General features: G+C 38.9%; 1 protein-coding gene across 1 annotated transcript; it reads left to right on the top strand.

Annotated features, from left to right (window-relative positions):
• Positions 1 to 1,182: 1,182 nt before the first annotated feature.
• On the top strand, positions 1,183 to 26,632 carry LOC127529416 (collagen alpha-3(IX) chain-like). The gene is made up of 6 exons (XM_051932880.1): positions 1,183 to 1,486; positions 3,050 to 3,118; positions 14,154 to 14,189; positions 15,869 to 15,940; positions 20,527 to 20,580; positions 26,487 to 26,632. Exons 1-6 carry the CDS (start codon positions 1,421 to 1,423, stop codon positions 26,622 to 26,624), a joined length of 435 nt encoding a protein of 144 aa, XP_051788840.1. The 5' UTR covers positions 1,183 to 1,420; the 3' UTR covers positions 26,625 to 26,632.
• Positions 26,633 to 26,670: the final 38 nt, after the last annotated feature.

Below are 26,670 nucleotides of genomic sequence, written 5' to 3' on the forward strand. Positions count from 1 at the left end.
GGGAATCGAGAGGGAGTGCAGTGGAGTGTGTACACCTGATGAGCCCAGAATGAGGGCGAAACACGTGTCGTGTACTCTTTGCATTTATTTGACAGTAAACTATTTCAACCATATAAATATATATATATATATATATATATATATATATATATATATATATATATATATATATCCATCCATTTTCCAACCCGCTGAATCCGAACACAGGGGTCTGCTGGAGCCAATCCCAGACAACACAGGGCACAAGGCAGGAACCAATCCTGGGCAGGGTGCCAACCCACCGCAGGACACACACAAACACACCCACACACCAAGCACACACTAGGGCCAATTTAGAATCGCCAATCCACCTAACCTGCATGTCTTTGGACTGTGGGAGGAAACCGGAGCACCCGGAGGAAACCCACGCAGATACGGGGAGAACATGCAAACTCCACGCAGGGAGGACCCGGGAAGCGAACCCAGTTCCCCAGGTCTCCCAACTGCAAGGCAGCAGCGCTACCCACTGTGCCACCGTGCCGCCCATATATATAATATGCTGCGGTGGGTTGGCACCCTGCCCGGGATTGGCTGGGATTGGCTCCAGCAGACCCCCGTGACCCTGTGTTCGGATTCAGCGGGTTGGAAAATGGATGGATGGATGGATATATATATATATATATATATATATATATATATATATATATTTCCTTGTGGTGTTACAGTTTTAACCATCCCCAACTATGTAGGTTAGATGGATTGGGGGGCCTAAACTGGCCCTTTATGATTAAGTGTGGGTGTGAGTATACCTAGCTATGGACTAGCAATGCCACATTCATGGCTGATCATCTGCCAGAACATGTTGCCTCACTCTTTGACCCTGGTTTGAACAATTGGGACTGAAAAATTAATGACTGGACAGATTCTTTCCTCAGACATCTTTTCTTTGTTGAATATCTTAAGCTGAGTTGAACAATATTGACCTGTGTCATGAACTAAACTAGGCAGATTGATACTTTTTCAAGGAGTAATAACTTACAAAATACACCTCACTTCTTCTGGACTGGCTAAACTTCCATTTGCTCCTAACGTTGCCCTGATCGCAGGACTTCACTTGCGTTACAGACACTCCTCTGTCTCAGTCTCCCCTCGTCCACTCCCCACCTTCTCCTCTCCCGCCCCCATTTTTTTTTCTGCTAAGTCCTTCTGTGTGTGACTTTCTTTGAGTTCAGCCCCTCCAGGAGACTCAGGTTTATCTGGATGAAAAGTGAATTCATTCAGGATCTGCGAGAGGGCAGGAAAGGTCTGCTGCCAGCACGAGGTTGGGAGAGAAAGAGAGAGAGAGTGAGTGTGAGAAGGAGAGGCGCTGGGAGACGGGGGGAGAAAAGAGAGAAGAACCCGACTTTAACGTAACAACGGAGCCGGGAGCAGAACTTGAGTCATGGCTGCTTTATCGGCTCTTGGGCTGCTCCTTATCAGCCACCTTTTAGCATCCTCTTTCGCGCAGGTGAGTGCTTCATTTTGGGAACCAACAAGGCAGAGGCAGAGAGGGGGAGGGCAGAACGCTCGGTTCAGAGGACACACTTGTTGCTTGTGAGCGCTTCGTCTTCTTTGTCGTCAATCCGTTATGTACGCCAGGTATTTGGGCCACACCGTCGCTTCGTTTCAAGCCATGCCAAAATGGACACTGTGTGCTCACCCGCTGTGTGCCAAGCATTGGAGAATTTAGTGTGTGTGTTTTTACTTTTCAACAATACTGAGATGAAGCAAGATAAAATGCGGCGCAAAAGCTGATACTAATAAGAGAATCCTTTAAAATTAGAGGCTCAAAGTAAAGTGCTACGCCATCAGCCGCGTCAAACCACGAAACCCATTCTGGTCGAATTAAATACCTGTCCACATGCAGCAGTTATTAACAGGGCAAGAAGAAAGATTGGGGGAAAAGGAGCGCTACTGGTAGAACGAATTCGTTTTTTAAAATTGTTTTTCTAAAAAAAAAAAAAACGAAAAATTGCGCAAATTATTAACGGAAAAACAACTTACTAGTAAATGTATGCTATAAATCATTGCCTGTTGATGTACTTTGCATTGATCACGCAAAGGTTATTGAAATTATGGTCCACGAACAACGATGAATGGCATCACCTAAGACTTTTTTTTTTGCATTTTTAAGAGTAACTTTAGGACAGACCTGCCACTGTGAAAGAATTTCTTGCATTTCGATGCTGGAATCCAGACGGAGCCTTAGCCGCGGAGATCAGCGGTCACCGCACAATGACACCTTTGTTCATTCTGCTGGTCCTCGGCGGGGTGGCAACCCAGGGGATTTTGTGGAAGCTCGTTTTTACCTTGGCTTATTTATTTAAGAAGTACTGGCCCCTCGTTTGTAAAACTGATCTGAAATCCTATTTTCATGTTATTTTATATTCGACGCTGATGATGGGTGAACGCTATATATATTCAGCAAGTAATGCTTTCACCAAGTTAAAATAGGCAGGTAGGTCGCAAGAATGATTACGAATGCGTACGTTTTGCCTAAATGTTTTCATTTGGGTGTGTGCAGCCTTTTCCTTTATTATTACGCAATAATATGATGTCACGAAGTGCAAAGTGTTTTAATAAGGTCGTAAGGTTTTGTTTTTATCCGGTGTGAAGATAATATTTTATTCGTTTTTTATACGTGTAACATAACGGCGTGAGTCTGCACCTGCAGAAATTCAAGCGGACTTCTAGCCTCGATCGGCGTGGAATTAAAACGATCACAATAATCCTAACAGACAACCCAATAAAAACACAACGCGTTTTCATATTTGGGTTCTTTTAATTTCTTTGACTGTGCAGCTCAATCGTGCTTTAACGTGACGGGGAGGCGGGAGTTGCGCCTTTTCCAATGTGCGCTCGTGTAGCGGGCTATTAAAGAAGCCAAAGCACAGCATCATTCAACTCTACCAGCCACCTGAGTTCAGAAGCTCACATATTTCCCCATTCCTTTGAAGGTCCTTTGGAATAACGTGATTTTTTCAATCCTGGGTGTGCATCCTGATTTTTTTTTTGTTTCTTCCCACCACAGAGACCTGGCCCTAAAGGAGAACCCGGCCCGCCTGGACCCCCAGGCCCTCCTGGGAAGGACGGCCGAGATGTAAGTAGTACTGAAGAGGGCGGTGCCTTGCGATGTTCCGCCCAGCTGGAGGTGGAGCCACAGCGCAGTAGCCTGTTTCATGCTTTATTTAACTATTAGTTAGAGACGGTCTAAACCTAGCCAAACCAATGCAGCTACTTATGAACTGTAAACTTCATTTAATTATAACACTTCTAAAATAATGGTTCTTTAATGGCACTGTATGGTTCTTTACTGGGTTGTGTGGTTCCTCATAGTGCTATTGCTTGACACAGAAATATTTTATTGTGGGAAGAGTTCTTTGCATATGCAATGGGTTCTTTGTGACCTGAAAACTTACAAATGTGTAGTGAAAATCTGAAATTTGTAATGTATTTTGGGCTCCTAGAAGGGCAATACCAGATTAAGAAAACCAGGTCTTAGCCTGTGTTACTGTATGCAGTGAGAGCCCTTTAAAAATCAGGACCCATTGGTATTTCCCAAATTTGTTATCATCTATTTGTGATTATTTATGGAGCCTTTCACAGATCTAAATATATAAAGGTTCTTTCTGGGACCTTCACGTGGATAGGTCTTTTGGGAACAAAAAACGGTTTCCCTGTGGCACTGCTCCATGGAGAGCCACTCTGGCACCTTTATTTTTAACAGTGTACCACCACCTCTTTCACATTTTGCTTAGAATGTGTAAATACATTTTTGAATGTGATTCAAGTTAAAAAAAATCTGCATTTAGTTATTTATAAGTTGACAGTTTAAACCATCTCAATTTTTTTTATCATTCAGCAATGATTTCAAATTAGTTGTAACTATTGATCTTGACACAAGTAAAACTATTGAAATTGATTTTGATTTTAATTGATTAAAACAAATGTTTTATTGGCAATGAGCATTAGGTTGCAATTTATTAAAACTGCATTTTTAACTGCTAGGTTAAAATTTTGGTTCCCAAAAGAACCATTCCAGAAAGGTTCTAGAAAAAACTTTTATTTATTTTCATCTGTGAAAGTGTCCATCAATATTTGCAAAGAGATGATAGCAGATTTGTGAAATACAAGCGGGTCACTGATTTTAAAAGGGCTCTTTCTGCATACAGGTTTTCTAGATCTGTCAGTATTCTGCTAGGTAGACTGTACAACAAGCACTATATATATTAAAGATTTCTGTTTTGTCCACACACATGTTAGGAGCATAATGCATACATTTCAAATGTAAAGAGCCCTGCCCAGAGAGAAACAATTTCTTGGTCAAGCAATAGTTTTACTGAGTCTTGTAGTCTCTTGTAGAACCGTTATATTTAAGAGTGTAGTACAAAGCAGGAGTCAACACTAAATAAGTTCAGCACAGGCAATACTTCCACACTTACTCATATCTAGACAGCTGAGAGTCACCAGTTTAGCTATCTAAGATGGTTTTATTTTATTTATTTACTACATGTACGGTAGGCAACTGGAGTTCCAAGATGAAATCCACATGGGCAAAATTTAAGCAGTGTTGCGACACAGTAATTAGCACTGTTGTGTCACAGACTAAGGAACCAGGCCTTTAATCCCTTGCTGGTCATGTTCTCTGGAGAGTTTACATGTTCTCCCTGTGTTCACATGAAGTTTCTATGTGTAATCTGATTGGCTGCCAAAAAACTGATGTAAAATAATTGGCAGTCATAAACTGGTCTGGTATGAGCGAGTATGAGCGGCTGTTTAAGTGTCTTCTCCAGAGTACGACTGTCTCATCTAGAGGCTGCTCCTGCTTTGCATCAGGTGTTGCGAGATAAGGCTTAGCTCCCCTAGTGGGGAAAATCAGTAAGAAAATGGATGGACAGTATATTGGTATAAGTATATTTGTCATGAATGGCCACTCCCATTTAGGACCAATTATAAAACAATTCCAGTGTTCTAGTCATTAGCCAGTTAGTTGAGCAAGAATCTGAATGTCTTTATAATATAAGTCACGGATCAAGCAGTCAGCTGGATGTGGTGTGTCTCATGGATTAAACTGCTTCTCTATCTTTTGTAAATGTGGACTCAAGTAGTTTTCTTTCATCTCTGTTCAAACATTTTGCTCAGTCACTATACATATGGACAGATAGACAGATAGTCAGACAGACAAGTGGTACTGAGGTCAGATTTGGTGCTCTGACCCAGTACTTGGAATTTGGCAGGTTGTATGGCTCCTGAGAACCAGTCCTTTGTTTTCCCACAGCCAGTATGTTTATAGAGTTATTGTTGTTATGTGTGTAGAATGCAGTGACAGTTTTACGTGTATGTGTCAGTGTAACACACGGTTTGTTCCCTTTTTCTAGTGTAAGTATGCTATAGGGATGGACTAGGATCAAAAACTGGCCCTAGACTTTTGTCCAGATAGGCTAACCACAATCAGACATGCACATTCCCTGCAGTATTGTATGTAAGGTGGTACAGAATTGTGTTTCTCTTTTTCTGTTCGGAGAGCTCACTGTGGTCACGGGTTTTTAGTTCCAACTAGTTAGTTCTTTTGAACGGACTGCTGTTGTAATTCAAAAAGCTGTTTTTTCTAGTTTGTTTTGTATCAGTCAAGAAATCAATTACTGGTTATGCTCATACTGTACAGTTTGACTCAATGAAGCAAGAATGTACAGGTAGGAAATGTATATTTTTTGTTCTTATTAATGTTCTGGTTATTTAAGCCATTTTTTTATACAACACACAAAAGTGGGTATGACACTGACATGGCAAACTGCCCCTTAGCATTTAGTAATGTTTGGGCTGGTGTCTGCTTTACTTGTTACTGTTAGTGCAGTCCACTTGTGTCATGTCTGTCTTGCTTAGTTGTATGGCCTATAGAGAGAGTCGCCTATCGAGAATCGTCCCATTTGGCCAGTTCATACCTGATGGACAGAGAAACCTTTCAACAACTTTTATGTTTTTGTATTTTTTATACTTTTTATATTTTTGTATTTTTTTGGGAATAGCATAAAATTATAAACAAGAGTACAGTTCTTTGTAGTTAAACAGTTACTTTCTAGGTTTCAACAGTAATCTGACTGAACTCTTTTCACAAATTCCTTCTGGATTTGACCTTTTGTCCATGCTTGTCATCTTGCGTTGTGTCAGTTTATCATCCCTATAGATATGAGTGTATTGACATGAGCAAGATGTGATGTGTGAATTTATTTATCTGTAGAAGTAGTTAATGCTGGGTAGCATTAATGGGTAGCCACTGGATTATTTTTGTTTGGGACTTTTCAAGTACTTTTAGAGCACCATACCTGCTTTTAAAATGGTCACTAACATCAATAGAATGGTATAAAACTTTAACAATAAGATAGCAGGGCATCATTGTTTTCTGTGATACAGTACGGTTTTTGACATTCGTATCTAAATTTTGTAACTGTTTGAAATGATGTGCATGAAAAAATTTAGAGTTATTGTCTTGCATGACTATATCTCAGTAGAAATACACTGCTGGACTGTGATTTTTTGATCTGCCTTACTGGTCCATGTTAGGTTAGTCTATTCAGTCCTTATGCTGTTAATATCTCCATATAAAAACATCATTCCATTTGTGCTAAAGGGTTCATTTACTTATTCACTAACCCACTAGATTATAGGTCTGTGACTAAAACTCTGCTTTTTGAAAATGCATCTTAAAACTACGTACTTGTGATCAGTGAAGTCAGGGCCTGGTGTCTCCTGAAGGTGACCTTGTGCAGATTACTAAAAATATACAGTATTTACCTTGTGATACACTCAACGTTTGAAAAACAAGGAAATTTAGCAGCAATTAAACCAAAAGCCCTACACTTGTTGCACACATCCCCTACAGGAAAAGTAGTTCTTATATGAACACTGAGATTATTAATCAGCTGTCATTTATTAATCTCATCATTAGTGTTGGCTGTAAGTAGTGTGAAGTGAGCTCAAGTGGAAACACACACTTGAGAATACCAGAGGTAAAACACTTGCTAGGATTTTGAAAATAAATTCTCCAATACTGTGGAATTGTGTCTGAAGAAACAATGGGATAAGATAATGTGGCCAAGTGCAAGTAGCAGCGAACTAGCAAGACTGAGAGAAATGAGTCCCACTGTGTTGTTTATTAGCTTACTTGTAAGGTTTTAAGTTAGAATAATGCTTGGCAGGACATATTCAACAGAATGTTTGCATGGAGAACATCCTAATAGGAAATCTGTGTTAGAGACTATAGCATGAAGCAAGATCCAGACAGTCCTTCAAAATGCCTGCAACTTTAGCATTAAAGGCAAGTTCACTTTTGACCCTTTTTATATATTATACATTTCTGTTTGTACCTTTCATTGTTTTTATAGTACTAGGGTGTTGTACCGTGTTAGCCATTATGAATGTAGAGAAGAGACAAGCAAAATGACACCTTTTATTGGCTAACTAAAAAGATTACAATATGCAAGCTTTCGAGGCAACTCAGGCCCCTTCTTCAGGCAAGATGTAAATTTAAGATGTTTACATCTTGCCTGAAGAAGGGGACTGAGTTGCCTCGAAAGCTTGCATATTGTAATCTTTTTAGTTAACCAATAAAAGGTGTCATTGTTTTTATAATAATACATAAATTTAGTCTCAAGGGTTTTTCATACCTATGAACTGCTTTGGCCTGACTTGGCAGCCCAATGAGAGCCACAAATAAGAGAGGGCAGCACCAGAGTGAAGAGAAAGTGCCAACCTTTGAGGAAATACACCACCTAAAGGAAGCCAATAGCATTGCAATGCTGCCTCAATAGCATTGCTGGAAGCAGTGAACTGTTTGTGTGCACAATATCATTGCTGGTTCAGAGTTAGGAATCCTACTGTGGTAAGGTGTATTATTAGAGAGATTGACTTATTGATTGATTAGATATTAATACATAGATAACAGTACTACTTGTCAGTTGTTCGTTAAAAGGTGCATTTGTGAAATGGACAAAACTAGGCACTGTTTGAACTTCATTGAAGTCCCATCACTGAAAATGAATATGTACGTTGAAATTCTATAGATGTAGCTATTTTGAATAATCACCACATGATAAGAGAAAGTGTTGTGAAAAACAATGGCAACACAAAAAAAATGTTTCAAAATGCATAAAATTAATTTAAAAAAATGTAGCAAAATGCAAAAATCGAGAGTGTGCTCCCCTCGACTTTCTCTTATACTGAGATAGAGGAAAAGGTCTTCAGAACCACTTCCAGTTGTGCAATATTTTTCAAATGTCTTATCTCTTTGTTTCTCATACACAGTCATTTATCTCTATTTATAATCACACTTTTTATTAACATGATATGTTTGCACTTAGGGAGGTCGAAAATGGTGGTGTAATTCTTTCATGATTACATATGCATTACCTAGGTTACTTGCAAAGTAAAAAGAGCTATAGTCACCTACAAACATAGAAAAAATGTTAGTATTATGTAATATTTGTTACAATAAATTGCTATAGGTAAAACTGCACTTTGCTACATTTAATTATGATAATGATGGCGGAAATAAAAACAAAAAATCATAAAATTAAATGTATTAATGGGAACACGATGGGAATGTATCAGCTTATTGTTCCCATTACATCTTTATATTTACATGGCATGTTCAATGTTTACACGTTATTGTTAAACTGATGATGTATGCATTAAAATAAAATTAATAATAGATATTGAAAGAATATGCGTTATATTGAATACAGTTTTTAATATCTTGTACACATATATTTTTCCATGATATAAAACATTTGGATGGTTGTTTAAATAAAACTTTTCTCAAATTTCATATCTGTTTGTTTTTATCATTATAAATATCTATACAAAATTTGAATTAGTTATAATTAACCCCAAAGTTGATAGAATTCCTTATTTTTGATATAAAGCAGGTGTACAAAATCTCTTTGACCAAGCTCAAAGTGTTTTCGAGTTATCATGTTTACACACAGAAACACAGACAGACATAATTTCAAAAATTTGTATTTTTGGTCTAAAACATCAAGATTCATCAAAATCTCAAGGTCGAATTTTTTTCATGATTCCTGTACTTTCTCTATATTATATATATCAGAAAGTAAAAAAGTAAAGAAAATGAAATAGAGATAAGAGATAAGAAAAATACTAAATGCTAAATTTCAAAAAGTGGTCAAAAGAGATGAAATAATGCAGAATAATACTAAATACAAAAATGTCAAAAATATAAAAATATAAACAAGATCCTAGAAACTATATAGCCAGTCCAAAATTCCACAAACTAATAGCATAAATTTAAGCAAAAATTCAAGAGAAGCAAACAACTAAATAGTGAAATGTGTGCCAAAACCTAAACCAAATAAACGAGTCAAAAGGGAGCATAGGCCAAGTGCACTAATGGCGCTCCGCTGACAGAGTGACAGACAGAGGTTTTTATTGGCCTCAGGTGGGTTAGCTTGACCTAATTACGGCATCTGAGGACATTTATCTAAACTGATGGTCTATCCCACAACTTAGCAATATTCAGTAATCAAAAGCATAATACAAAAAAATATAGAAAATACAAAAAAAAAAAAAAGAAAATACAAAAAAAAAGAAAAAAAAAAACAGTCAAACATAACAGCAGTGATTTGAAATGGAGAAGAAGTCTGAACTAATGTAAGCTGCTCTAATTCAGGGGGTTCATAAGAAATGTAATGATTTATTTCATGAGTTTTAGAGTCTAAATGTTCATGATTGTAATAGAAATTTGATATTTTTCACCCTTTGATACAGGTCCATAGAGGTCTGTATTCCTAGTAAATGATTAAAAAGCAAAAATAATATCATATTCGTAATCACTGACGTTCAAATAGTCTAAAAAAAATCTAAAACATTTTTAACTTCTGGGACTGACTCCTAGAGGGGTAGAATCACTGGTGAAGAATGGAATATCAAAAATATTATCATATGCTTGATCAACAACCTCAAAATAGCATAAAACAAATCTCGTTATGCCTATATTACTGACCCCAATTTTTTAAACGTTTTGTGAAAAGGAGTAACTTTGACTCTGCGTATCCCATTTTGGGTTGAACCCCAGGGGTCCTTCTAATCATTTTTGCTGAAGACAGCTGTTGGTTTACTCTTTATCATTACGTTATAATTTCCTGCACATAATATGAGCCTAAAATAGCCTAAAAATGAGGGGTTTTGGGGTGTAGAGGACCAACAATAGGATGGAACCCCATAAACCTTGACATCATACATAGCTAGACTTTAAGACGAATTGAAGAGTATAGCATATATAGACATTTTCTCATACTGCCGAGACAGGAAGCACCAAATGAAAATGGTGAAGTAATTTCAAAGAGTTCATAAGTAATTAGTGATGTGTGTTGCTGTCTCATGACTGGGACATTGCTCTTTTTGAGTTGGCACATTCCCTAATGTAAATATGTTTTTTTTGCTGGATACTGCACTTTTGCTACAGTTCTTAAAGATGTGCATGTTAGTTCAATTGGCCTCTCAAAATTAGCCTGGTGTTAGTGTCAGTGTGTACCGTAATGATTTCAATCACCTTAAACATAAGCACTACGGAAAGAAAAAATGTGGGAAAAAAAAGAGAGAAGAAAGGTCCATTGTCTTATACAGCTGCTTATTAATTAAAACAGCTAGAAGTTTAGCAGAGACACATGAGGAGTTCAGTAAAGTTAACTTAAAATAAGATTAATAAAACCTTCACAAATTCCAAGGAAGATACTGTACAGTTTCATGTAATGATTTTTTTTAAGTTCTAGATAGTACAAATGATTGTTTTCCCATTGAGTTATGGAGGGCACACTAGGATTCCAATTCCAATTGAGGAGAATAAGTCAATGCGATAACGAAGTATTGTAGAAAATAATGGTGAGTTTGTTACCAGATAATTAATCCTAAAGACTGCTGTAAGAGGATTTGCAGTGATCATAAATCCTACATTATCTGACAGATAAGAAAATACATTTTCTCAGAATGACTTTAAATTTGGACAGTCCTAAAACATATGCCGGAGTGAGGCTGGAGCTACCTGGCGTCTTCATAATTAACATTTGGTCTCTGATATACTTTAGATTTGAGTGTATTAATTTGGAAATTTGCATGCAGTGCATTTTTATATGTATTGAAGAAGAATGAATGTCTCGAATCATCATCTTCCACTCCTTGACTGAAATATTTATAGGGATGTCTCTTTTACAGCATTGTTGAAGGTGCTCTAACAATGAGCACTGTGACAATGTTTAATAATAAAGTTTGGAAAAAATGCCATCATTTTTCTCTTTACTACTTAAAATATTTTATAGTGTGAGCATTGAAGGTGGACTAGGGAAGTTAGGCAAATTATATTTGACAAAGTTCCTAACTTGTAAATTTACACCACTTTTTTATAGAAGATGGCAAGATCTATTATTTCTTTCTTTCAGTCCTGAGAATTCAGCTCCGAACTCAAACTGCCTTTCCACCATCACTTCAGACAATTTAAGAAAATCTAAGTTAATCTTATATATTCCATCTGCTCCTCCTTCCACTGAATCTCCTACATGTATTGTACTTTATAATGTAGCTTTCTCACCCACGAGTGCTCACAGAAATCTTAATTTAACTTTCAATGAATCCTTCATTCAGCACGTTTGTTCACTGGCTGAGTCCTCTCACTGCTTTTTTTTTCCATGTTTGCAGTCTCTTGGAGTACTACAACACTCTGTTGGCCAGGCTCCCAAGTACCTCAACCCCTGTAGAATGCTACTTCCTGAATCCTGTGCCTTGTCATATCCATAGCATTCATCTGCTTTGTTGGATACCCACTAGGTGCATACAGTGCTCAAAACGTTTGTCCTTGCGTACACTGACTTTACTCCTGACCCTTGACTAGGAGTCTCTTTGTGTCTCTACATTTATGTCCAAAAACTGTTGCATTTGCCTGACTATTCACTGACCCACTTCTCTCTAGACAAGCTAGAAATGTCCATTGTTACTCAGTTCTTGCTCCAGAGCTGTGTAGAGAACATCCTAAGACAATCTGGACTATCTTCAGACCATTTGACGTTAAGATGCCTCTTAAACGCCCACCTTTTCCACAGAGTTTTGAGAGTGCCTTAGCTTTTTAGCTTGTTGTTCTATTCTGAATAGCGCCAATTCATTCAGACTCATTCAACAGTCAAATTAATTGTGTTTTCATTGTAATGCTAGTAGTGATGAGTGAACCCCACTGAATTGGCTGGGCCTTGAGTTCAATGAAAATGTGGAGATGTTTCGTGAATTTGAGAAGACTTGGCAAAATGTATTGAAGTCAATAGGGAAGGAGAAATTTAACTATTTTCGAGTGGGTTTTAATGGTGTAATGGTCTTTAACAAATGTTCTTGAGGGCTAGCGAAGCATGTGCCAACCATTCTGGAGAATGAAGATTATTGAGGGTAGAAATGTGACCTGAGCAGAGAGGCAAGAGTCCTGTACCACTGTGCCTCCATAAGCTAAAATTATACTCCAAGTACTTTATCTGCTTCTGTATCTCCTGATTGTCCATTATTATGACTAACACTTACAGAGCCTGTAATATAAGGGATTAGTGTTATGTACTTAGGGGGGCATCCCTACCCAGGCCTTACCCGATCTGCAGTACATAATGAGGAGCATAACATGCCTGATCCAACAGTAAAGACCCATCATACAATTAACTTATGCAGAACAACAAGGTATCTTCATGATATTCTCATTATGGTCAGGTAATGTACCCCTCAAATGAAAATACTGAGTGTTTTTTTTTTCAATCCAACATGGCTGCTCTAGTTCTGTCATGTCACAGTAGCACTGCAGAGCATCATGAGGTTCTGAGAAAAAAAGTTTTTTTCTAAGAAGGCTGCTACTGGCAAACCCAGCAAATCTGATGTGAGAAACACTTGGTCAAATGTCACTGATCAAGCCCTTAGGCACATTGCAGTACTGAGATTTTACTGCTCCAATTGTCTTCTTGTATTCTCCACTGATGTTACCATTATACTCTCCTTCCAGCTACTCACATTTATTGTTTTATTTATTTCTGTTTCGTAACTCTTTCAACTAAATACATAAATAATATGAACATCCATCCATTTGTAGACCATGCTTTCTTATTATGGTGTGGGAAATTGCCTTTGGTGCAAGGCTAGAACCAGCTCTATATATGGTGCCAGTCCATTGCAGGGCACACCACAGTTGGCCGTTTTAGAACTGAAATTTAAACTACCATTGACATTGATTTTGCAGTCTCCACATGACCAGTGACTGAAAATGGAACCTAACCCAGGATCCTGAATTTGTCAGTGATGGAGGTGTGCTATCCACTGCAGTGCATCACCCTATTATTATTATTATTGTTATTATTATTATTATTATTATTAGTAGTAGTAGTAGTAGTAGTAGTAGTAGTAGTAGTAGTAGTAGTAGTAGTAGTTGGACTGGTGATGCTAAACTGGTCCCATGTGCCTTTGTGTGTGTGTGTGTGTGTGTGTGTGTGTCTTCTCCCTACACTGAACTGGCCTCCCATCCAGGGATTGTTCCATACTTGCTGGGTTTGGCTCCAGATTCCCTGTAACCCTGCTCATGATAAAACCGGAATGGTTGGAACTCCAAACTGTGCCCAGCAATGGACTGATGTCCTGTCCAGGTTTGATTCCTAGCCTTAAACTTGATGCTACCTGTGTAGGCCCCAGCTCCTCATAACACTGAGTTAAAGAGATGTGAGAAAGGTAACCTATGCAAGAAGATTTTCTGGGACTTAGAAACAAATTTATGTGTGCATTTCTTGAATCTTTTAGGCTAACAGCATCACAATTCTTAAATCCCCAAAAGATTCAGTGCGGGGCTTAGAAAAAGCTGACATTTATAACTCACAAAACTACTGGGTTCTGGTGCTCCAAAGCAGTGAGGTGTGTGGCTCAGGGTGACTCTGCTTACTAATTCCTTTAAGAATGGCACCATCCATGGCAACAGATCCCTTTGGTAAAATAACTAAATGTATTAGTACTTGAAAATAGATCACAACTTTTAGAATAATCCATGAATGATTTAGTACAACTAAGTGACCTAATTTTGTGTTATTTCTGAGTATTATTCTTTATTTTTTATACAGGGAGAGAATGGTCCTGCTGGTTTGCCTGGCCCACCGGTAAGTTAACTCATTCATTTTCTAACTCTTGCGACAATTTGAAATTTAATTTAAAACTACACAAGTAGGATAGTTAACTGTTTACAGGCCTGGAACAACAAAAATCCATCCCATCCATCTGGCCTCTATAGACCATGGACGAAGCCAGGACAGACCCCCCACACTCACTGTGAGTGATGACAGGTCTTGAGGAGGTCCTGCATACATCCTGAGATGAGAAGGCTATTCTATGAAATGGAATCACCTTCACCCCCACTCTCTGTCCTATTTGTTTTTTCTGGCTTGTGTGTTTTTCACTCTGGGCCTCATAGGAAAATAAAACACGGACTGTCCAAATAGAGGACTGGCTTCTGTGACCTGTGAGGTTTAGTGTGTATGGCCAACACATTGACATCCTGACCCATCTAGTTTAGGAAACTGATCCACCATTGCAAAGACATGTGCTTGCTTAATGTTATATGGCAAGGGTGGTGTATGCTTTTTATTTATAAAAGAATTCAGATCATAGCAAGTCTTGGACTGGCAGATCTTCTTTTTCATACCTGCAGTTTGTAGCCAGAATCTTATGGTAAAGCAAATCAAATTACTCAGTTAAGTCTTCTCAGCCTAGTACTATTCACAAAGTAAAATTCAAATGAATAGAAGAGCAAGATACTTTATGTAGACCTTTTACTTTTTGGTAGATTATTTTCTTAACCACTGAAGGAAAAGAACTAGTCAGAGGACAGAATTTTCAACCACACGATACAAGCATGTTAAAGCTCCTGAAAGTTACACTTTTAGTAACTCATTTCCTGAAAAAGGACATTATTTCACAAAAAGCTTGCCATTTTATTGATGAGAAAGCCCCTTAATCCTCACAAATTGGCACTACACAGTGTGAATGGGAATGTCAAAATCATATAAAAGTAATAATGCCTTTCAAATAGGCAAAAGGTAAAATAAGATAATTATTAGTTAAGTGCTCCTCATTCCCCCTATGAATAATGCCCGCTGAGTCCAGTGATGTGTAGGAATCTCATCTGGACATTAGAATGGCTCCTGACCCAAAGCAAATGAACCCTTCCTGGACCACAGGACCCCATGTTCCTCAGATAAATACTCTCCATCCTTTAGTAAGTCAAAAATCAGTTGTTATCGTTTATAATACATTTCTAAAGAAGACGTGACATCTTTGTCACACCACTCATATCCTCCCCACACTCGGCCAGTTTGGAATTGTCAAGTAACCTAATCTGCAAGGAAGATCCATGAGTACACAGGGACAAAGATCAAACTCCCCATGGACAATAACCAGTCTTGGGAAGCTGAATCCTTGAAGCAGCTCCACTCATCATTTACTTATTTGTTACTAATATATGTAACGAGGTGTGCCAGCACTTAAATGTTTGTTACAATGCTTGCCACCACAAGGGCACAATAAACAAACTGATAATGCAGTCACAGTTCTGAAGTGTTACCAAAATGTCTCCATTAATCAATATACACAGCATCAGCCCCCTCTGCCATCTCAGGATGGAGTGTTGCTGGTCGCTATGCTTGCTGCAGTGCTTCTTACATTTTGATTTCCTCATTAATTATTTACACATGAATTTATTTCCAGCATTCCTTTGATGCAGTATACCTTAAAATTTGTTTTTATGTTTATAATCTGAAATGGTTTCTAAAATCTGTCATAGGGTCCTAAAGGGAAAGCAGGTCAACCTGGAAATGCAGGAAGTGCTGGCCTCCCTGGTCTCCCTGGAGTAGATGTAAGTGACAAATCCAGTTTTCTTCTCACATTCCATGGGAACACAAACTCCAGCCCGGTTGTTGTATTCTTCTGCCTGCTATATGCCAACTTAATTGTGTGGTCCTTTCTCTTTCTTCCCTAAATTTCTGTTGGCTTTGTTTCTTCACTAAATGTTTAACAGTAGTCTACTCATCTATTTTATAAAGATGTTAATTCCATTACAATAGCATTAGGAGTAGAGTATGATCCAGTCCTGAAGGGGGCATCTGGCTATCACAAAATACACTTGTCACTCATACTGGGCCAATTTGAAGACACCAGTCTACCTAGTCAGCATGTCATTGATACATGCAGGGGAAACAGGAGTATGAAGGGGAAAATCCACACAGACCCTTAGGGGAGAAGAAGCAGACTGCACAGTCATTTGCTTGAACACAAGACTGTGAAGCAGCATCAGCCCTCAACTGTTGTTTCTCCCCTTTGTTATATCAGTTTCTTTTCTTTGTATACTTTTGTGATTGTTTTTTTTTAATTATTGATTTGAACTGCTTATTAAAGTCCTTTCTTAGCACGGCTCAGTATGAACAGCTCTTTCATCATTTTGCTGAATCCACTTATACATTTAGGTCCATAAATATTTGGACAGAGACAACTTTTTTCGAATTTTTGTTCTGTACATCACCACAATGAATTTTAAATGAAACAACTCAGATGCAGTTGAAGTGCAAACTTTCAGCTTTAATTCAGTGGGGTGAAAAAAATGATTGCATAAAAATGTGAGGCAACTAAAGCATTTTTTTAACACAATCCCTTCATTTCAGGGGCTCAAAAGTAATTGGACAATTGACTCAAAGGCTATTTCATGGGCAGGTGTGGGCAAGTCTGTCGTTATGTCATTATCAATTAAGCAGATAAAAGGCCTGGAGTTGATTTGAGGTGTGGTGCTTACATGTGGAAGATTTTGCTGTGATCAGACAACATGCGGTCAAAGGAGCTCTCCATGCAGGTGAAAGAAGCCATCCTTAAGCTGCGAAAACAGAAAAAAACCCATCCGAGAAATTGCTACAATATTATGAGTGGCAAAATCTACAGTTTGGTACATCCTGAGAAAGACAGCAAGCACTGGTGAACTCAGCAACGCAAAAAGACCTGGACGTCCACGGAAGACAACAGTGGTGGATGATCACAGAATCATTTCCATGGTGAAGAGAAACCCCTTCACAACAGCCAACCAAGTGAACAATACTCTCCAGGGGGTAGGAGTATCGATATCCAAGTCTACCATAAAGAGAAGACTGCATGAAAGTAAATACAGAGGGTGCACTGCAAGGTGTAAGCCACTCATAAGCCTCAAGAATAGAAAGGCTAGATTGGACTTTGCTAAAGAACATCTAAAAAAGCCAGCACAGTTCTGGAAAAACATTCTTTGGACAGATGAAACCAAGATCAATCTCTACCAGAATGATGGCAAGAAAAATGTATGGAGAAGGCGTGGAACAGCTCATTATCCAAAGCATACCACATCATCTGTAAAACACGGTGGAGGCAGTGTGATGGCTTGGGCGTGCATGGCTGCCAGTGGCACTGGGACACTAGTGTTTATTGATGATGTGACACAGGACAGAAGCAGCCAAATGATTTCTGAGGTTTTCAGAGACATACTGTCTGCTCAAATCCAGCTAAATGCAGTAAAATTGATTGGGCGGCGTTTCATGATACAGATGGACAATGACCCAAAACATACAGCCAAAGCGACCCAGGAGTTTATTAAAGCAAAGAAGTGGAAAATTCTTGAATGGCCAAGTCAGTCACCTGATCTTAACCCAACTGAGCATGCATTTCACTTGTTGAAGACTAAACTTCAGACAGAAAGTCCCACAAGCAAACAGCAACTGAAAGCGGCTACAGTAAAGGCCTGGCAGAGCATTAAAAAGGAGGAAACCCAGCATCTGGTGATGTCCATGAGTTCAAGACTTCAGGCTGTCATTGCCAGCAAAGGGTTTTCAACCAAGTATTAGAAATGAACATTTTATTTCCAGTTATTTAATTTGTCCAATTACTTTTGAGCCCCTGAAATGAAGGGATTGTGTTAAAAAATGCTTTAGTTGCCTCACATTTTTATGCAATCGTTTTGTTCACCCCACTGAATTAAAGCTGAAAGATTGCACTTCAACTGCATCTGAGTTGTTTCATTTAAAATTCATTGTGGTAATGTACAGAACCAAAATTAGAAAAAAGTTGTCTCTGTCCAAATATTTATGGACCTAACTGTATGATGAGAGACAGAATGTGTCCCTCTTGCACTAATCACTAGAAATAAGACATTGGCCCTCTCACTCTAACACAACCACTCATACTGGAGGAATTTAGGTTCACCAAAAAACTACAAGTACATGAGGAGTACACACTCAAATTACTAGGAGCCCTTTACTAATACTGCTTAGGGGCTCATTTCACTCTCAACACAGCCTCAGTTCCTCGTGGCATGGATTCCACAAAATGTTGGAAATATTCCATTGAGATTTCTGGTCCATGATTGAAATGATTGCATCACACTATTTCTGCAGATTTGTCCAGCAACACATTCATGCTGTGAATCTCCCATTCTACCACATCCCAAAGGTGTCCTATTAGATTCAGATCAGGTGACTGGAAGGCCACTGAAGAACACTGAACTGATTGTCATGTTCATGAAAACAGGTTGAGATGACTTTTCCTTTGTGATATGGTGTATTATCATGCTAAGTAGCCATTACAAGATGGGCGAATTGCGGCTATGCAGGGAGGCATGTGGTCAGCAATAATACTCAAGTAGGCCATGGTATTCAAGGGGTGATTGATTGGTATTAACGGGCCCAGAGTGCCAAGAAGACATTCCCCACTACATTACACTACCAGCACCACCTGGACTGTCGACACAAGGCAGTTTGGGTACATGGATTCATGCTGTTAGTGCCAAATTCTGAGCCTACCATCTGTGTGCTTCAGCAGAAATCAAGATTCACCAGACCAGGATATGTTTTTTCAGTGTTCAACTGTCCAGTTTTGGTAAACCAGTGCCACTGCAGCCTCAGCTTTCTGCTGACAGGAGAGGAACCCGACGTGGTCTTCTGCTGTTTTAGCCCATCTGCCTGAAGGTTCAACTTGCAGTGCGTTCTGGGATGCTTTTCTGCCCATCACAGTTGTACATAGTGGTAATCTGAGTAGCCTTTTTGTCAGCATGAACCAGTCTGGCCATTCTCTGCCCTTTCTCATCCACAAGGCATTTCTGTTCACCGCTCACTGGATGTTTTTTTGCTTTTCACACTATTCTGAGTAAAAATCTCAAGAGATCTGCAGTTACTGAAATATTCTAAGCAGCCCATCTAACACCAGCAATCATGCCATGGTGTAAACCACAGAGATCACATTTTTCTCCATTCTGAAGCCCCAGACCTGTATCTGCATAATTTTATGCATTGCACTGCTGCCACACATTTGGCTGATTAGATAACTGTATGGATAAGCAGGTGTACTGGTGTTCCTAATAACATTCTCGGTGAGTGTGTATAGATTTTCAGTGCAAATATCGTTTGGAGTCCAAACTAAGTGTTAGGAGTTTAAAGACGGCAGTGCTAAGCACTGTACCAAATTGACGTCCTTACTATCCATCTGTCGATTTTTGTTTTATATAAACTTATAGGTGCTTGAGCCTATCTGCACTTCAATGCAGGAACTAATTTTGGATTGGATGCCACAGCATGGCAAGGGCTATGCATACTCATTCATATTTGGCCAGTGTAACTGCACTAGTTAATATGGGACATATGGGTCTTTTATGACATAAAGTGAAATAGAAAATACGGGCTCCACACAAACACTTGATGGCTATGGAATCAGGTTTTGGGATTATGAGGCAGTATCACTAACCACTATACTACTTTGCAAACCAGATGTGCTCAATCCAATTTTTAGACCGGCAGGAAGTTCAAGCCCCTTTTTGTAACATCAGACATAATGCAGAAAACAAATTTGAATGAAGCAACAGGCCATCAAAGAGTAGCCTCAATTAAACTGGGTCAGTTTTGAGTTGCCAATCACCACAAACATCAAACAAACATCTCTGGGGTGTGGCAGGTTGCTGAATGTACTCCACGTTCCACACAAACGCCAGGAGAATGTACTGACTCCAGACAGAAGGGGACTAGGTTTGGGAATCAAAGGCCGGTGACTGGCATTGTAAGGCAGCAGAGCTAACCACTGGTCCGATGTTGTCCCAGTGTGCTATGTAAGAGACGTTAATTAATGTACCTGACATCTCCAAATCACCAAGAACTTGATGACTTAAATTTGATATCATTATGTATGCTGAATGCAGCCTCAACCATCATTGGATCAATGTATTTTTCTTCCTTAAATTAGATGAAAGTGCTTTGCTTCTATACTAGTTCTCTAGCTATAACTCAGTCAGACTGAATTGGTTGTCCAAAGAACTCTACAAAGTTGAGAGCCATGTAGCCAGTTTTTATGCTAGTGCACTAAAACTATACATTCACTTTAACTGCAATTATGAACTAAATCTCCAGTCTACATTTCTTAACATGGTATTGTGTTTGGTATCTACAGGGATTACCAGGTTCTGATGGCCCACAGGGTAAAGTTGGACCTCCTGGCCCAAGGGTAAGTGCCATTTTCTGCAATTTGATCTCTAAAGATATGACTATGTGTTTTATACTAAAGAGAGTGGAGCAAGTTCTTATGTACACATGTAATGATGTTCCTTACCCTTTTCCATTGCTATCATTTATATCACTGGATTAACTATTTAGTCTTTGAACAGAAATCTGTCCTGGTAGTCCTTTGGTCCCAGAGGAACCAATCACGTGGAGCAGGATGAAAAGATCTGCAGATGCTCTGCATTTTCCTTGTGCCCAGAGTATTACGGCTTTGTGTTTTTAAGTCAGACTCATGCTGTGAATCCATTATCTAGTTAGCTGATGCCGTCATCAAAGTAGACAACCGGGGACCAGTGTTGTTCATGAACTAGTTCAGAAGAGCCCGTTCATTGAAGAAGCTAATTTTTCTAAGAATGGTGAACTTAATGTAACGTATTTGCAAGTGAAGAACTTGAATGTGAGCTTGTTCAGTTTTATGTCACATTCTGGATCTGGTTTAGGTCCAGATTAAACAGTTTGCCTTACCCTGTAATGTAGGGGTGGAGCCGAATCCCAATATGGTATTCAGATAAGCACAAATAGTGGATTTTTACAAATATTTATTTTGAACGTATTTTTTACCATTTATTTGTATTCAGAAAAAATAACATAAAATCAAATATGCACTGTCTATGTCTGCCAGCTTGTGCTTAGGCTGCACTCTCACTGATGAGAGCACGCGGTGAAGCTTTGCTTTCGCTTTTAGGAAAATATTGTAGTTCGCGAGGCCACTTTATATTCTTCCCCGTTGGACATGCAATATGTGACGCAAATTTTGGCCGGCAGTGTAATAGGTTAGTTCACCTACACTCTGGTTCCACAGTCACCATTTGTGTCACACAGTTGGAAACAGAGTGGTAATTTATATGTATACTTGCATCAGTTTAATTTCTTTTTTGACAGGGAAGGATATTAGCATATATGGTTATACATGTTTGTTGATGGGTATAACTAAATAAAGTGTATTTAAATAAAAAAGTCTTCATAATTAATGTATTCAAGAACACTGTAATAGCCTAATATAAAGCATGCAAAATTGAAACAAAGTAAACTTGTGGGTCATTTATTCTCACTCCTTAAAAAATATAAAATGAAATGTACATAAACTAGTTCAAAATTGAAATGGTGAACTATGAACTTGAATTTAGTAATTTTAATCTGTGTGAACTGAACTTTGAGCTAGCTCTTGTGATGTGTGAACTTGCGCAACACTGCAGGGGACAAGGATTGCACTCAACTACACCAAAAGGTTTGACTAACAAATGGGGAGAGAAATGGCGTAACATTTCCTCCTCATTTGATCAGCTTATTCTTTGATTCTTCCTTCTACAAATGAGCATTAAAGTGTGGATGACTGGAGGCAGTGACACAGAGATTGGTTTCTGTAATCCATTGGTGAAGGAAAATCAAAATAGTCACCTGAAGAAAATTTATTAGAAATGTCAGGACCTATAGACAATGGAGACTATTTTTGAAAATTCTGAATATTTTTCATTATTTATGAGTCAAGTTATTGTGGCATTCTTTATAACACAATCCATGTTATTGTCATGTGTGTTTCCAATGGCATTTTACTGTTGAGGGCAAGCTGTTGCACATGTGCCCATTTGTAACACTGCAGTTGCCATCATGTTTAAAGACTAGGAGTTGCATTTGCCAAAAATTTCCATTTTCAGCTGTCTCATGAATGTGGTCTTTGTTGAATCCTATTTACAATAATTAATCAACCCTTCCTTGTCACTTGGTTTCTGGTTATGTTATATCAACCTTTGTTACTTTTTAATAGACTAACGTGCTTATTGGTCAGAAAAAGAACCTCACAGTGCCCTCCTTCCAGTGTATATTGACAGCGTTTTTGGCCCAGCGCTCCATTTAATGACATGAAGGAGTCCTGATTGGGTCAAAAATGAAATTATGACAACTGTGTGTGTTGTTTTAGTGATAGTAGTAGTATTGTTATGTGTATAGAGTACTGTACAATGAAATTCTCACTTGCATGTTACAGCTCTAAGTCATCGTGATAAACAGAGTATATTAAAATATATAGCTTTATGTCATTTAATAGTGTATAAGGCACATAAACACAGCCAGATTGCAGGTAATGTCTGTTCTAGCAATCTATATATATAAAATACTAAGTGATTGTGTCTATATGTCACGTGATGAACTGCTGGGACTAGAACCTTAATCTTGAGCTTACTCAAAAGGTTATAATGTGATGTTCACTGGTGAGGCAAAAAAAACTCAGTGAATGAGGTTTGGGTCTTTCTTAAAGCAAGCTGCTTGACAGAGTGATATAACAGAAAGAAAAATAACAGTGGCAGCATCTGTTGAGAGTGAAGCACATTGCTGAGGCCCATCATAGGAATGATAAGAAGAAGAAAGCAGAGCCATCTCCTGAGCATCAATTATGAGAAACTGAATATATGCCTGCGGCACGGTGGCGCAGTGGGTAGCACTGCTGCCTCGCAGTTGGGTGACCTGGGGACCCGGGTTCGCGTCCCGGGTCCTCCCTGCGTGGAGTTTGCATGTTCTCCCCGTGTCTGCGTGGGTTTCCTCCGGGCGCTCCGGTTTCCTCCCACAGTCCAAAGACATGCAGGTTAGGTGGATTGGCGATTCTAAATTGGCCCTAGTGTGTGCTTGGTGTGTGGGTGTGTTTGTGTGTGTGTCCTGCGGTGGGTTGGCACCCTGCCCAGGATTGTTTCCTGCCTTGTGCCCTGTGTTGGCTGTGATTGGCTCCAGCAGACCCCCGTGACCCTGTGTTCGGATTCAGCGGGTTGGAAAATGGATGGATGGATGGATGAATATATGCCCAAAAAAAACCAGATAAATCCCTGTGATAAGGACTGGGAGAGGAACACAGTCTGAAACAAGCCAAGTTCAATACCGAAGGTCAAACCAATCAAACACATGAAGGTGTATAACAAGGGCTAGAATTCTTTAAGCAGTAAGAGAAAAATCAAGGTTTTTGGTTTGCATGCTACACAGGGGATATCTGTCAATCTCAGGGGGAGAACTTTCAACCTATCACTTCAAAGACGTCATACTCGTTGCCCTTTCTGGGGAGTTCAGGTAACAATTGTCTTGGAAACAAACAACACCAAGCTTGAAAATGACGGCGCCCATAACAAAACAAAGATGGCATCCCAGCGTTAAGCATAGAACACTTTAGGGAAAAAAAGGAATGTTTGTGGGTAAACAGAAAGGTGTATGATTATTCTTTCATTTTAATTATTTTTCTAATAAAAAGGCAATCAGCAACTTCTTTAAAAATACAGTAATATTCTCCACTTTAAACTATAATTGAAGAGATGGCCAGTTTCAGTACCATCCATCAGTGCATAAAGGAAAACATGTTAGAAAATACGAAATTACACATATCAAGTATATTCCAAAAAGTTAGCAACTTAGAGATGAGAAAGAGAATAGCTTCAGCAGTAGCTGATGTTGTGGCGAAAACCAAAGCACTAGGACATCTTGGTTCTTAGTTAAAGCAGTTACCCAACATTACCTAGGCAGACTGGCCACTCAGGCACTCTCAGGGCATTAACATGACACATGTATTATTCATTGATTACATTGATTGTCATATTTCAGAACCAGTGCCCTATGTGACCGGGTGGGGGGAAGGGATCTCAAAAAGTCTAAATTTAGTTTTGCTGTATATTTAGTTTTAAAGTAATGACTGCCATTCCTAGTGCTAAAGTACTAGGGTGTTGTACTGTGTTAGCTATTATGAATGTAGAGAAAAGCCAAGCAAAATGACACATCTTGCCTGAAGAAGGGGCCTGAGTTGCCTTGAAAGCTTGCATATTGTAATCTTTTTAGTTAGCCAATAAAAGGTGTCATTTTGCTTGGCTTTTCTCTAGTGCTAAAGAATAGTGATGTTTCTATTGAGTGATAGCAACAAAAATTAACAGTCCTGCCTTCACCTCTAAAGTCTAATATATAAGGCTGTTTATCTGGCAATGCAAATGCACAGCATTGAACCCCATCTTCATCAAAATTTACACAGATTCCTCATTTGTATAGGGAAAGACCATAGGCTATGTTTTATTTCCAAATTTTACCCTTGAGGAACATTTAAGTAGCGATTGCTCCTGCGCTTTATTATAGAACTGCCCCAAGAAGTCTGCCAACAGTATGCAATGTTTCTCCCCATGGTGGGTTTTTGTCAGTGTAATGTTTCTCACTGGGGAATTCATTTAGGGACTTCTCCTGCATTTTATTCCACAGCTCAGTACCCCTGCTAATAATGTAATAATCATGAAAGTTAGGGGATTTTCTTTCTTTCTTTCTTTCTTTCTTTCTTTCTTTCTTTCTTTCTTTCTTTCTTTCTTTCTTTCTTTCTTTCTTTCTTTCTTTCTTTCTTTCTTTCTTTCTTTCTACTATTACAGCCCCGTCATGAAATGATGGTAAAGACAAACCTCAGAAGTGTGCAGCCCAGCTTTGTTTGAGGGGGAAGTGTCCACTTGAATTTGTCAGCTTGGTGACATTTCTTTGTAGGAATTTTTTTAATGAGCCATACTGTCAGATCCCATTGTGCATATGGACAACCTAATCCAAAAAGGAATTTCCAGGCTTGTCTCTAAAATTTAGAAATGTCAGGGCCGGAGCTGCGCTAAAGTTACCACATTCCTGTTGTCTGTAAGGTCATGCTGTTTTATGGCTGTTTGTTTATCTCCCTTTTTCAGGAATGCCAATATAAATGGCTTACTACTGTATTTTTGTCCAAGATTCTGCATTGAGTTTAAACAACTGTTAGTCATGAAAAAGTTAGTGGAGTTTATTTTTTTATGTAAATACAAACCCTAAATCGAATGAAAGGTGACCATTTTTTCAAATTAATCTGGAAACAAACAGGAATTACAAGTTTTCTAGCCCTGTCCTGAATTATTCATCTGACGTATGGGAATGATTGATCAGGGACTTTCTATAATAGCAATGTGCTATAACTTTGAAATAGGGCGGCACGGCTTTGCAGTGGTAGTTTTGCTGCCTAACGGTAAGAAAACCAGGGTTTGTGTCCTGGGTCCTCCCTGTGTGGAGTTTGCATGTTCTCCCCGTGTCTTTGCGGATTTCCACTGTCCAAAGACATGCAGGTTAGGTGAACTGGTGACACTAAATTGGCTCTAGTGTGTGTATGGTGTGTGTATGTTTTCTCCCTGTGATGGAATGTCACCCTCTTTGGTGTTTGTTCCTGCCTTGCGCCCTACGCTAGCTTGAATAGGCGCCAGCACCCCCCACGACCCTGGTGTGGATTAAGCAGATTAGAAGACCACATGACATATATATTGTTGACTTTCAGTGTGTTTGATTAGTTCTTCATCTGATGCTCTCTTAGACGATTTCACACTGAGGTTTACACAGACAGGGCAACATTTTACATTCCTCAGATCTGTGTCACTGTGGTACACTTTGTGTCCACTTTCATTGTCAAAGAATGGCATTAATGCTAACAAGCTGTCAGAACTATCAGCATGAAAGGACAATAAAGAAAGAGAAGACTCTGAGGCTGACCTGACAGTAAAAATGAAATGTTTGCTAGAAGAGGAGCACTTTGAGTCAGCGTGGGTAGTTTCTGGCATTTTGTTTTGTCTTTCTTTTTTTTTTTTTGTTTGTATCCATTTTTTATCCTGTGAGTCAAGTCAAGACTAGCAGGAGGTCGAGATAATTATGCCTGAGCATCTTTGCAGGTGCTCCAATTAAACCAATAAATACGTCCTACATAGGCTTTGATTTTTAAAATATTTTTGCTTTTACTCTAAGACAAAAAAAGATATCACTAATAACCTTAATTATTTGAATGTGATTACATTTGTAAATCTCAACTAATATTTTGCTTTATATTGTATTTTCTGTTCTCACCAGGGAGATGAAGGCCCACCAGGACCAGGAGGCTCACCTGTAAGTAATTCATGTTATACAAATCACATCAGGGCTGGATGGTTAGGATTATTAAAGGGGGCATGCAAGACGATCCTGCTGGGCACTACTGGGGTACAGTGAAAGTAACGAATGACTCTCCATGCAATGCATTTTTTATCACTGAGCT

This window comes from Erpetoichthys calabaricus, chromosome 10 (assembly GCF_900747795.2).
Source record: "Erpetoichthys calabaricus chromosome 10, fErpCal1.3, whole genome shotgun sequence".
NCBI lineage: Eukaryota > Metazoa > Chordata > Cladistia > Polypteriformes > Polypteridae > Erpetoichthys > Erpetoichthys calabaricus.

Coding starts and splice junctions, on each gene's coding strand:
- LOC127529416 (XM_051932880.1), top strand. CDS start 1,421: ATGGCTGCTTTATCGGCTCTTGGGCTGCTCCTTATCAGCCACCTTTTA. Junction 14,190..15,868: donor CTGGTTTGCCTGGCCCACCG/GTAAGTTAACTC, acceptor AATCTGTCATAG/GGTCCTAAAGGGAAAGCAGG. Junction 15,941..20,526: donor CTGGTCTCCCTGGAGTAGAT/GTAAGTGACAAA, acceptor TGGTATCTACAG/GGATTACCAGGTTCTGATGG.